At 35.8% G+C, this 12,811-nt stretch overlaps 1 protein-coding gene across 3 annotated transcripts; it reads right to left on the reverse strand.

Annotated features, from left to right (window-relative positions):
- Positions 1-985: 985 nt before the first annotated feature.
- On the reverse strand, positions 986-10,205 carry LOC113228185 (vitellin-degrading protease-like). 3 transcript variants are annotated; one of them, XM_026461417.1, is made up of 7 exons: positions 9,677-10,205; positions 9,419-9,590; positions 8,791-9,046; positions 6,872-6,980; positions 4,434-4,587; positions 3,357-3,409; positions 986-1,339 (listed from the first exon to the last, which is right to left on the reverse strand). In XM_026461417.1, the coding sequence occupies exons 1-6, from the start codon at positions 9,687-9,689 to the stop codon at positions 3,358-3,360; spliced, it is 756 nt and encodes a 251-aa protein (XP_026317202.1). In that variant the 5' UTR covers positions 9,690-10,205; the 3' UTR covers positions 986-1,339; position 3,357. The 3 variants fall into 3 exon arrangements, with proteins under 3 accessions (XP_026317202.1, XP_026317201.1, XP_026317203.1); XM_026461416.1 differs by having other exon boundaries at positions 988-1,339; positions 3,362-3,409; XM_026461418.1 differs by lacking the exon at positions 3,357-3,409 and having other exon boundaries at positions 997-1,339.
- Positions 10,206-12,811: the final 2,606 nt, after the last annotated feature.

The following is a 12,811-nucleotide window of genomic DNA, read 5'->3' on the forward strand; positions in this document are numbered from 1 at the left end:
TCTAGCTGACAACCTTATATTTATATCGCGTTTTGGAAGTTGGTGTGTCAGTTGTATTGTATTATCTGCGCTTTTTATGATTTATAATAATAATATGACGAAGACAATAAATAGCGATGAGCGAAAGCTTTGGTTGGTAAAAAGACAAGATATATAAGCAAAAAAAAACAAGAGGAATAAAGAATTTTCCGATTTCATTGCTTATTACGACGTGATAATTTAGATCTTTTCCATGAAATTTGTAGTTTTGATAGTTTTTTCAACATATAGTAATTTTGTTCAATGATATATATTTATTTATAGCGAATGCAGAGTACTCCGGAAAAGACCTCACGTGCCCACAGTTTCAGATTTGAATGGTTTTGATATTGATGCTATCATCAGAACGGGACAGAATTACTAAGGACATAAAAGAAATAATATAAGAGTACAAGAAAGTGAGAGCAGTAGATCCGGTATATCATTCGTGGTTAATTACAACAATTTTGGTTTATTTTTTATATAATATAATAAATAGAACTACCGAGATACAGTATGCAAATAAAATGGCCATTTCATATTTTAGATACTTTTGGTTCTTTTCTAAATTATGTCATTTCATTATAGAGGATCTATACCTAGCTTCTCTTTTCTAAATTATGTCATTTCATTATAGAGGATCTATACCTAGCTTCTCTTTTCTAAATTAAGTCATTTCATTATAGAGGATCTATACCTAACTTCCGATTGGTTCTAACTTGCCTAATTATGAACACATATATGATTGACAGATCAGTTCGTAAAATATTTTTATTCCCATTGTACTTGTGTCAAAATTATTTTTTTCATCTACACCCGTGATACGAAATAATTTTCAAATTTCCCGCGTTTTTCCAGTCTCATCTTTCGTTAGCCAGACTCTATTATAGTTCTGATTATACATATATGTATAATATGTAATGGGAACGTCTACAACTCTAATAATCTCACGACATGTAACAGTGAGTGTGAATGAGTGTTTATTAGGTGCGAGTGTTATTGAATAGGTGTATAGTAACTATGGGGTATACGTAATGTACAATGTGCGAATGTGTTTATTTGTATTTATTTATTTAATTTATATATAATATTTCACATATAGGTACATAATTTGGTTCATGTAGTTCGTATTATTTTTAAGATAAAAGCACTTTTGACGCATAATCTTATGCGGCTGTATTATACCAACAAAATAGTAGATACGAGCTGCTCGTTACGAGTTGATGATTACAGATGTAAATCCGGCTTTATACTTCGGGCGTCGATTGCCATTCACTTTGTCAGGGGTGGAACAGCTACAGAAACAATCCAATCAGTAAACCTGAAAATGAACAGAATGTTTATGATACATACATATAAATATCGTACCTAAGTCGGGAAAAATCTTACATTTTTTTACAATTTACGAATTATAGTTCGATTTCAAATTCAGAGTCAGTGTATGTATAACGTGATTATCTTAATTATTATTACCATAATTATCTTCCCGCTTTCAAGTTTCTTATCCCGCTATCCGCAAAATAGGTACTTAAAAATGTCCCGCTTTAACAAAACAGGATACACGTGACAATATATTTTTTTAAATGGCGCTATAACGTGAAAACGGTTAGAGCCAGCTCGCCAGACTACACAAGTTCCATTTTTAAGTTTTTAATCAAACATTTTTAAAACAATAATACATTCACAGGCGTCTCGCTCTGATGAAATAAATAATGGTCACGTTATGCCATTATCATTGGATATCTACTACAATTCGTTATTATAATAACAAGAATACGGACAATCACGTCAATTCACTTGTCTCAAACTAAGAAATTTCGTATACTGTAAGTACTAGAGCAACATAATTGACTTAATGGCACTACCCAGGGTGTCTACTCCCGTTCCATCCGTCCGTTACAATTACTGCCATATAAGTAATAATCGACTAAATTAAAAGATGCATGTTGCGAATGAAGCTTCATACTAGACGTTGTTCATTGATTTGGTCGACTATTACATATTTGACAGTAATTGTTACAGACGGATGTCGAACGGGGAACGGGAGTCGACTCCCAGAACACGCATCTAGACCTGTGTCGGTCGATCGTTTGATAGCCCAGGTCGATCATGACCCAAGCGTAGTTTGATCGGGTCAAATGGTTCGATCATGTGTTCGATATTTTGGCGGGTCACCCGTCCTTCATGATCCTTCCATATGGTATTCAAAAGTGTCAACTTATACAATTAGCTTTTATTCTTGCCTGCTGATAATGTGTCTATTGTAGTCATTGTGTAGTTAAATGCATCATTGACAAACCACAGTTGGACACTAAAATTTCTTTCTACAAAAACTAACGATGATACAAAACAAAAATTGATAACAAAAAACTTATGAGCATTCAAAATTACTAATTTATTACTCATTAATATTAGCTAGTACACTCTTAAATAAACACAACATACCGAAAAACAGATTAAACTTACAAAATTACCATGTAATGGACACTATTGATAGGCTCATTGATCCGTTAACCCGTTGACTCGTTGATTGACTGCTTGACTTTTTGGCTTGATCGAACGAATGCTCTATCGAACAAATCTTCGATCCAAACGTCCCCACTCACGACACGATTCGTGAGTGGCTTCACGTGAGGGCACTATGTCGTCACGTTTTATTATCGTTGGACGACTGTCGTGTCTAGCCTGTTCCCACTAGAACGTGACGACAATTTATCGTTTCACGACAACCTCCTTGCCCATCTCTGGCTACGACACGACAATCTGTCGTCATGACATAGTGGGACCGCGCCCTGAGAATGTACGAGACAACTATAATATTGTGAATTGTTGAATAATCTCTAAAATTATAGTGATAAAGTGGAATATTGCGCGTATGACCCATGAAACTGTAAAATGATCGTGTTATTTAGAAGCTAGTAAACGGGTTATCGGGTCACAGGTGCTGTTCGAATCATTTTGGTCCGATCAAACACGATCGACACACGTCTAACGCATACCAGTAAGTAATGCTACCTCGACATACTGCGCGAGCCGCATATAGCGCGACATACTGCTATTCTCGCATAGAGCAAATAACAAATCTATAGTCCATTTGTTTAGGTACTTAATTAAATGTAAACAATCTTGATACACCTTTTTATTGAAATATATGCTTTACAAATCAATAGGTAAAAAAATAGGCATGCAATTTCATATGAAGCTAAAGTATTTGTATTTAAAGGTAAGTAAAAATCATTTTATAAATGTATATTTCATTAAATAGATGTCTCAAGATTGTTTACATTTAGTGAAGATTGTAAGCTATTGGGAGAAAATAAATTTCTATTCTGTTATACCTTACCCAGAGTCCACAGCGCAAAACTTTGGAACAACGAGACACGCTGTCACACTGTTGATAGCAAGAGTGTATCTTGGTATAAATGATCATTTGCCAATGTAGGCACCAAAAGGCACCAAATACAAAAATAAGACGAATAGCAAACGCTGTCTAATGTATTAAGGTAAATTCTTATTCAAAATTCAATTTTAATTAAGTATCTCCAACTTCCCAAATACAGGGTGATAAAAAATCACTACCCGTTTTTTTCCTGTACATAAGATTCAGATTCAGAACACTTTAGTGAAATAAAACCAAAAAAATTTTCGCCAGTTTTTTGATGTTAATATTTTCCAATAACTTTTAAAATAGTAAATAAAATTGAGCGATCGGCGCCGAGTTGTCTAGACGCCTAGGCGCCAGTACGTCGCGCCGCGCGAGGACAGACATGCGCTAACGCATCGCGCGTTACTTTGTTGTCTGTCAAATACATTAACTCGCGCGCAGACTCCGCCCACTGCCCCCACACCGTTCTTGTTGCTATAGCAACGGCGTCTGCTAATCGTCGAGTGTCAATATTGTTCACAATTTCTCGAAAACTTTGAGGCGTCATAACTTATTTATTTGTTAAGTATTTGAAAAAAACCGAACATGTCTTTTTTATTTCCATCATACAGTGTGCTCCTTTAAAATGGTCAGTGGTTTTTTTTATCAACCTGAATAAGAGTTCATGCGCACGGCATATTTTATACGCCCCGACGACGCGCATTTATGCGCCGTAAGCACGCGTCGTCTGCGCGTATACGCGCATTTTATAATTGATAGTTTTAGATTTGTTTGTTAATTTCGTGTAGTTTTTGAAATGAAGCAACTACATGAAATTCTAAGTGTAAACTCCAGTATAGTATATAAACTTTTTGCTTGCAACGAAATGTTTGCGCGTGTTTGAATCAATTCACTACAGACGAAACTCGTCGACTCGTCTAAAATACGCCGTGTGCAAAGGCTCTTAATTTCAAAGAGTTATCGAATCAACCGAAATGAATCGAAAGAAAGTTTGTTTTCATTAAAAATTCAGAAAAAAAAAATGTTTTACTTATCAATCCTAGTAAACACATCGGGCGACGTGGTATTGCCGCAGCCCAGGGTGTAAGAAGCGACACCGACCAGCACCTTATTTATCGTCATGGGGGCTCCAGAGTCAATCACGCACATGTCCGGTATGCCCGTTCGGACTACGCAAATTACAGCTGCATAGGAACAAGTATGACATTTAACTCACTCGTGTTAAGGACCCAATTCATTGATGAAATTGTTGGGCATGTTAGCCGACATGACCGCATTAACATTTAAGGCATTCACATTGTATTTGCGTTGCTCCTGTAGAAACTACGCTGCGTTCACGGCGAGTCTGTGTAACCTAAAAGTGGATACAGTAACCTCCAGGTCACTACGTATAAGTGTAATGTCCATACACACTAGTACTTTCATTACTGCAGTGCCTTAACTCTAAGTATACTTAAGGTTAACCATTTATATGTGTAACTAGTAAAAACTAAAAGTATATCTAGTAACCTCGAAATGTAACAACAGGCAATTAAAATCTTTGTAATGTAACATTGTAGTAATCTTAACGTACATACTTTTTATAGCTTTAAACTTAAATAAAGCATCTGGTTATTTCTACTTCAAAACTTGTTTTTGGCTATGTGTAAGGTTTTTCTTTCTCCTTGCTTATAAATTCTACATGCAGCATCGGGTCAACTAGACCTCACGCTCAACAAGTCTCATGCTGGTTGCAAACCGACTGGAGCTGACCATTACAAACGGCTGTATGTTGAATGATTTGTATCGGTAAATGAATGGAGTGCTTTGTAAATTTAATAGGAAATGCTAACCCACCTATGGGATTACTTTTAGCAAATTTAAATGAAGATGTAGAACATTAGTGACAAATGTTTATAGTTTAAGAACCATGGTAGCTTAATTGTTAGATGTACCGCCTCTAAAGCAGAGGGCCATGGGTTCGAATCCGTGCTCGTGCCATAGAGGTTCTGGAATTTATGTGCGAAATATAATTTTAAATTTACAATTAGCTTTTCGTTAAAGGAAAACATCTTGAGGAAACCTGCACGTCCCCAACCTGTTTGGCTGACTATGGCCTAAACACTCGCCTAAGGGGAGACCCGTACCCGGAAGTGGGGCGTATAAATGGGTTGATAGGGCTTCCCACGTGATTGCTAATGCCGATGACGATAGTGTGAAGCCGGTTGCGCGAAAGCTATAACGCGCAACGGCTTATTTTCACGAATTGACCTCAAAAGTTCATGGAATTACATATCGTACTGTTAATACAATAGTTTATTAACTCAAAAAGTGGACTTTCTCAGAATCGATAAAAAACGAATTACTCACTTCCCGAAAAAAAAACATTAAAATTAATGTATATGTTATACTTTGTTATAGACACAAACAATTTCCCAGAAATATTTAAAAATAAACTGGAAAAATTATTTCATATTTTTTAATAAAGATCATTTTGGCCAGAACTAGCTCACATAAAGTGTTCTCATTTTGGGTTAAGTAGATATCTTTTAATTGTTTCTTACAATATTCTATCAAATTTCACATATTTTGAGTTAGAACACTATTGTAATAGCAGTGCGATATGTTTGAATTCCGCGAGCTTAATTTTGAGATCGATTAATTGAAATAAAAATGCTACAAATTATCAACTTCCCTTCCTATCTATGTAAATGAAGGGGAAAGAATTCCAAACTATTGACATCTCAACTAATAAACTGCAAATGAACCATCGTAGGATTAAATATTCGCGCATTCCAACTTTCGCAAATTTATCTTCATGCTTTTAAACCTTCGCGCAACTGACTATTCGTGAAAATAAGCCGTTGCGCATTATAGCTTACCGTCTTCGCACTATCATCATTCACGTACAATGTTGCCAGATTAGGCGATTTTTCGCCATTTAGGCTACTTCGAGGGTTCGCGCGGCGACTAAAAAAGTGATCGGCGACTCGGCGATATTTGGGCTATGTTTGTAATAGGAAAAGGCGATTTTAGGCTACTTAATAAAATGTTTGGGGAATTATAAATTTGATTGGGGATTTTGTGGGGAATGGAGTAGTAAAATAACTTATTTGGAGGTTTGAGTATTTCTACGAGTGGGGAATTGGGGAAATATGAGAGTTCATATTCCCTAATGTCCGGCAGCAAGCAGAATTGTAGAATTGTTATCCTTGATTTTTAGGGATTTTATGGCTTGGGCGAATATCGGCTACTTAACGCACATACATTGGCGACCTTGCAAAAGTCTGGTAACACTGTTCACGTAATCGGCATTCGCAATCACGTGGGAAACCCGGGTTGATGATGACAAGTTTAAAAACAAAAAACTTATTCATCGCGTTGTTGGCGTATCATATTTAGTTCTTGAATTCTTGACTTCTATGATACAATGGGCGAGTGGTTTCAATTCGCAGTAGAACACTTTATGGAAGGTAGATAAAAACTTACGATCTCCAATTTCTACACTCGTACTACCCTCGTAGATGTTTCGGCATGAAACCAGGGGAAGCTTGTACAAAAGGACTGTCTTCAATATCTTTGGCTGTGGTCCAATTTCCTAACAAACGCGAAAAAAAATCATCTATAGAACTAGTAGGCGCCTGACAGTTGAAAAAATCCATCTAAACTCTGAAACATTTTCTCAAAGTTTCGGTACATCATACGCAGTCTCTATTTTAAATAAGACATGATTATAATTAAAACAATATTTACTTATTCATCTTCAGGTTCACCATTTTGAAAATATGTTTTTAAAATGGCTGTTTAGCTGTAAATGTTTTAGGGAGGCTTTTATACTAACAATGAATAAAATTTTAAAGGTTATCGAACATTTAAAGTAACGTTAAATAACTAATAAAAAAAAAGATAAAATCGCTTTAAAATCAACAGGTTGTTCATTGCAGATCAAACCGAATGCTTATTTGAATTTTGGGGTATCACGTTAATTTACCTAAAATTTCGGGTAACTAAAAAACTAGCAATCCAAATAATATTTAACTTAGTAACTTGTCAAAGCTATAAATGTTGCCAACATTCAATTTAAGAATGTTTTTCTTATTCGAAACCTTTTTACAGGAGTTACAATTAGAAATATTAAAGGAGGTCGCGTAATAAAACGAGTCACAAAAATAAATGATGTAACTCTTTCCATCCCAGACGTAACTCACTAATTAATTTTTTGAATGTTGGGTTTTATGGCATCGGAAAAAATTAATTATGGCAAATCTTTAACAATTTCTTCAAATATTTTATTTATACTGTATTTAAAATATTTTCTTCTTTCTTTAGCAGATATTTTCGTGAACCATGTGATTCATATCTCTTTGATGGTGGCAATAATGTGTTATTCAGAGTGTAATCATTAATTGTGCCCAGTCGGTTATTCCGTAAATATATATTTATATCTTTTAAATTGATATCAAAAGTATGTTACATATTTAGTAAAACGACATCAATTACCTTATTAAATAAAACTAGAAATATCAAATATTTTAGAGTCTAATACTTACAACATAACATTCGTATTGAGCATCGAGTATATAATCAGAAATAATAATTAATAAATAACGCACACACTCAATATAGCCCCGCACTAGGGAAACCCTGTGTCGCGGGTGCCATGGACACACACATAGACAACCACAAATTACACCTAAACTCACGAGAGAAATAATTGTAGGCCATACAACTATTTCTCCCGGCCCGGAAATTGAACCTGGGACCTCTGTAACCGTTCGGCCACGGAGACAGTTCAAAGTTCAAATAGAGACGAAATGCCATTGAATTTGTTTGAAAACTATTCTGCCAAATCATTCCGGTGACAACTGCGCTCCGATTGGCCAGCCCAAATTCGAAACAATTGACGGGTGTCGTCAATTGTTTCACTTCAAATCGACCAGTTTAACTTGAGCTTTGCTGTAATGGACGAAAATTGAAAAATTACATATTTAATATTTAATTAACGATGAAATGTGATTCCGTTTGTTTTGTAATTAGACGTTTTGCTGTTTTTGCCACACCACCGAATGGAACAGCCCCCCATAGTTAGAGATATTATCTTTATTACAATAAAAACAGAATATTTCTGGATTGGCGCTGTATTATTTCAACTTTCTAATTTGTGATTTCAGTTCAAACGAGAGTTGATATTTAAAAGTGATATAAGGCCCATTTGCGTGATGAGTTGCCAGTGAAGAATGATCCTTATTTGGTCTCTATTTCTGGTTATATACTCGATGGTAGAGAGGCTTTAGATTTCAAGGAATAATCGCCTGGGGACACTTAACGATTGCACCTGTATGCATAGACTTATAATCTCTTTGTATATAGGTTAATAAGTATTCGTGTTCTGCAGATAAGGTACTCACTAATTCCAATCCCCAGCTGACAACTGTCGTTAGCGATCCATCGGGAATATATGTTCCTTGATGAGGCAAATGCACAATTCCAATCGTTGAACTTAATGACATAGGGAAACTAAGATTCGTCACAGCAATATCGGCAGTTCTTGGTGCTTCTACGTAATTGGGGTGTAGGACAACATTCCCAAGCGTGGACAAAGAACCGTGGCTTAAGCTGTCCGTGGAACCTGCCCGAATCAGCATTAGGTTTAGATTTGCGTCACTGTAAAAATACAGATTTTTTAGCTTTCTTTATTCGAGTAATACAAAATGGAAATCTCTTTTTCCCGAGACTCCCACAGTATGACATACAATCAACGACGTCTCTCTCAAATCTAGCTCAACATTTTAGAGTTATCATAAGCTTGTTATAGACCAATGGAATTTTGTTATCTCTTTCACGTTCTTGGATATCCGCGATTGCTACACATTGGAAATTAAACTATGTTTAACCGACTTCAAAGTGTTGGTTCTCAATTCGATTGTACTTTTTTGAAGTCGGTTAAAAATAGTTTCATTTCCAATCTCCTTTCATTTTATGTAAAAAAGGGATATTCTATTTCAAACATTCCGCGAAAAGGGCTCAATGACTTACGTGAAACAATATGCTGTAGTCAACACGTGCCATGACGATATTAGGGATCCAACACACCGTTGAACGTAGGTTTCTCGTTCAGAATAGTAGTAAAGAAACACCACGATGTATGAAAACTCTTCAATTGTTGTTGGCGTACCACTGCCAACACGAGTGTCTGGAGACGGCGACGCTAGTTAAAAGTAAAAATATATAATAAACACGTGATTTTGTTACGAGAAATTGGTAAAAAATAGATTAGTAAAACCCATCACAGACCTTCCGTAGACATATTCAAAAGAAGAAGTAACTATTTGAACTTTTATCGCCGTTGAAATGTTTACTTACACTTTACGTAGGGTGTCCTACGTGAGTGCGAATGCCGATTACGCGATTGGCGATAATGCGAAGACGATTTTGCGAAAGCTTACAAGGGTCGTAAACGAAAAAGCGTGCAAGTTTTTATGAGGCATAAATTGTATAGTAAAAAATGGTATTAAACTAAGAAATTAAGACCTTATTAAGAGAGGCATGCGCGCGCGAGTGCGGGTGCGGGTGCGTGTAAATGTAATGTACGTAGATGCTCGTTGCGTTCACAGTGGCCGTGCGCGCCGGGCGCGGTTGCGCGCGCGTCGCGCGGGTAGTTATTGCCTCAATCCGCCCGTACCTTTCACAGTGCTTGATCTAGCGTCTGTTCGCAACTACGACGTGTGGAGCGAACGGTTTTAGCAGCTTCGCGCTGTGAATCGAAAGACGCCAAGACACGCGCGCCCATACTCGCCGCCGCGCCTGCGCCTGCACTCTGAATGAGCCCTAATCTACTAACTAGCTAAGAAGCATGTCTTTAGATAAATTCTTTATTAAGATTATAGATTTTTTATGATGACGTTGACTTGTGACGGTACAATCTCAATCAAACAAAGTTTTTGAAAAATACCAATTCAAGTTGGTTTTTTTTTTCATTCATAATGAAAACAGAAGAGGATTCGCTCTGGACCTTTTGGAAGGAAAAGTGTCGTTTTGTCATTTTGACATTCAATTATTTTGTGAAATCTAGTTTAAAGTGCAATAGGATAGTGCTATTGTGCCTTAATCGAAGATTAAAACGCGAAATTATACGAATCTCGAACTAAAATACCCGTATCGGCCCGTTTTAAGGAATCCCGAGTCAATCCAAACACGCCGCCTCAAATTGCCTATCCTCCTTGTGGCGGCCATATTTACAGAAACATAATTAAACGAAGACATGGCTCAAAGGACATGTATCCAAGCCAAAATTATTAATAAAAAAGAAAAATGAAAACAGAAGATACCGATAGTTAACTGTAGGGCCCAAATCACGTTGATCTTAGTCAATAAAAAAATCACAATTTACGTAAAAATTTTCATATTTTACTACGTTCATCTGCGGTAAAATCAGATTCATTCGATTGCTATTAGAGATATTTCAATGATATTTCTGTCCCATATTTTGCAACGAATACGTCAGGGGAATATGAGCTTATTTTACAGTGAGAGCTTATTTTATTTCTAAAAAGCAAAATATGTTTAAAAATCGTGCTGTGAATTTCTCCGCGTCTGACATACGCTTCAAAATCTAGGAAAGCACGATTCATTTCGCCTTAATTTATTTGCGGAGCTAACTTAAGGAATGAAATTACGTTAATGACATAAACTAAATACAAAATAATAAATGTAAAACTAAAATAAAATGCACTTACCAGCAATACTAGCTACAAGTACTGTGGATAGGTAAACAATTCTACTAGCGGTCATTCTGGTACTTCTTTTTACAGTTGATGTTCACTAGGTATAATTATTTAAATTTTTATTAACTCTCGCGTTAAGATAAAATAGTTTAAAGAGGAAGTGTGACTGGGACCGTTGGGAAGAGCTACTTTGGCGTTATATATCTCTCCTGATGCGAAAGAAGTATATACTCCTAAGTGAAGATCGTCACTATTCAACCCTTCAAAAGAGAAGCGTGACGCTGTGTAATGACTGGCAGTTCAATTAGCGTGTCTCACTCTGGACACATAATTTAAGCCACCTTGCACTTTGAAAGAGCCTGAACGCAAAAATATTGTTATAATCGAAGAAAAGTTTTACCCGATTGTACGAATTCAAATTTTCAACAAGGTCTTACGGAAATGCGGGACCGTATTCGTGGGACCGACTCTATTAGTGCATTTTTAGGTTGATTTCAGCAATAAGACCATGTCCGGAATTCGCCACGAATAATCGCGAATTTCAATGCGAGTGCACGTATCTAGGAAATGGAGTGGAAAAATTTTGGTACAGAAATGTGTAAAACGAAATAGAAAAAAAGACCGGCAATATGGACTGGGTTCTTCAGAGTACCTACGCTAATACAATTTTAAAATGGTGGAAAGATACAAACGTACTATATGTCATTCTATCGTTAAAAATTGAATATACTAAGTATATCCTGCTTTTCCTTCATTTTCGTCCATTCCAATGTCGGTAAGCTGGGCACAACTCAACTAAGCCCATATTTAATACTGACTGAATTTGTAACGCGCGTATACACGTGCGACTATTTGAGGCGAATTCGTTTCTTCTAGACAAGATCTTACGTGACATTAGTTATGATACTCGTATAATAACACTAATTGAAATATGTCATAGTATATTAGTTTAACATCGATTCTAGATTTCACTTATCGTGTCCCATCACTGGTTCATGAAATTTGACAAGTGTCAGTCTAATCACAATTTCCCGTGAAAAAATGTCAGAAAATGAAGAAAATTTACAGCCAACATTATTGGCAATTACACGTAGCCTGTTCGGAAGGATGAAAAAAATTACTACTATAGGTCAGGACAGGAAGAACTTGTAACAACCACTAAGACTATTTTTTTAATAATATTACAGTTCATTGAAAATTTGTCCACTTTAAATAAATCACAAGCAGAGACACCAATTATTTTTTATTGTAAATTTATATCGAAACAAAAACAAACACCACAACGAATTAGTCAACTTCGATCTTTAAATCTCAGTCCTAGAATATAATAACAATTGTTTATATTTTTGTGTTTGTCTAAACCTAATGGAATAATAACGATTGTTCATATTTTTGTGTTTGTCTAAATAAATGGTCTACCATAATGCGTAAACAAAACATTTTATTGTTCTTGAGGAAGTTATTTAGGTACCTATTTATTTAGATATTAAATCGGTCAGTGCAAATCGGTTACGTGCATTAAGGTAATTTGACCAATCTAATTTTCATTGCTTTTTGATAAAGCACGTAGTCATTTTGAAAATGTACGAGTAGTGCCTACTACAATTTTCAAAAAAGTACCTATAAGATATTTTTTTGAAAGTTTTGGAAAGTATCCGGTTCTTAGGTCCGTATCCGTTACTGTTATACATTGGAAATTTTGGCA

Source organism: Hyposmocoma kahamanoa, unplaced genomic scaffold, assembly GCF_003589595.1.
Source record: "Hyposmocoma kahamanoa isolate Upper Pololo Valley unplaced genomic scaffold, ASM358959v1 224, whole genome shotgun sequence".
Classification (NCBI taxonomy): domain Eukaryota; kingdom Metazoa; phylum Arthropoda; class Insecta; order Lepidoptera; family Cosmopterigidae; genus Hyposmocoma; species Hyposmocoma kahamanoa.

What these genes read in the sequence shown, in the direction of transcription:
- LOC113228185 (XM_026461416.1), bottom strand. An exon ending in GAGTGTAGAAATTGGAGATC is followed by an intron (nt 4,588 to 6,871) that starts GTAAGTTTTTAT and finishes GTTCCTATGCAG; the next exon opens with CTGTAATTTGCGTAGTCCGA. An exon ending in TTTTGCGCTGTGGACTCTGG is followed by an intron (nt 1,340 to 3,361) that starts GTAAGGTATAAC and finishes GTTCATTTTCAG; the next exon opens with GTTTACTGATTGGATTGTTT.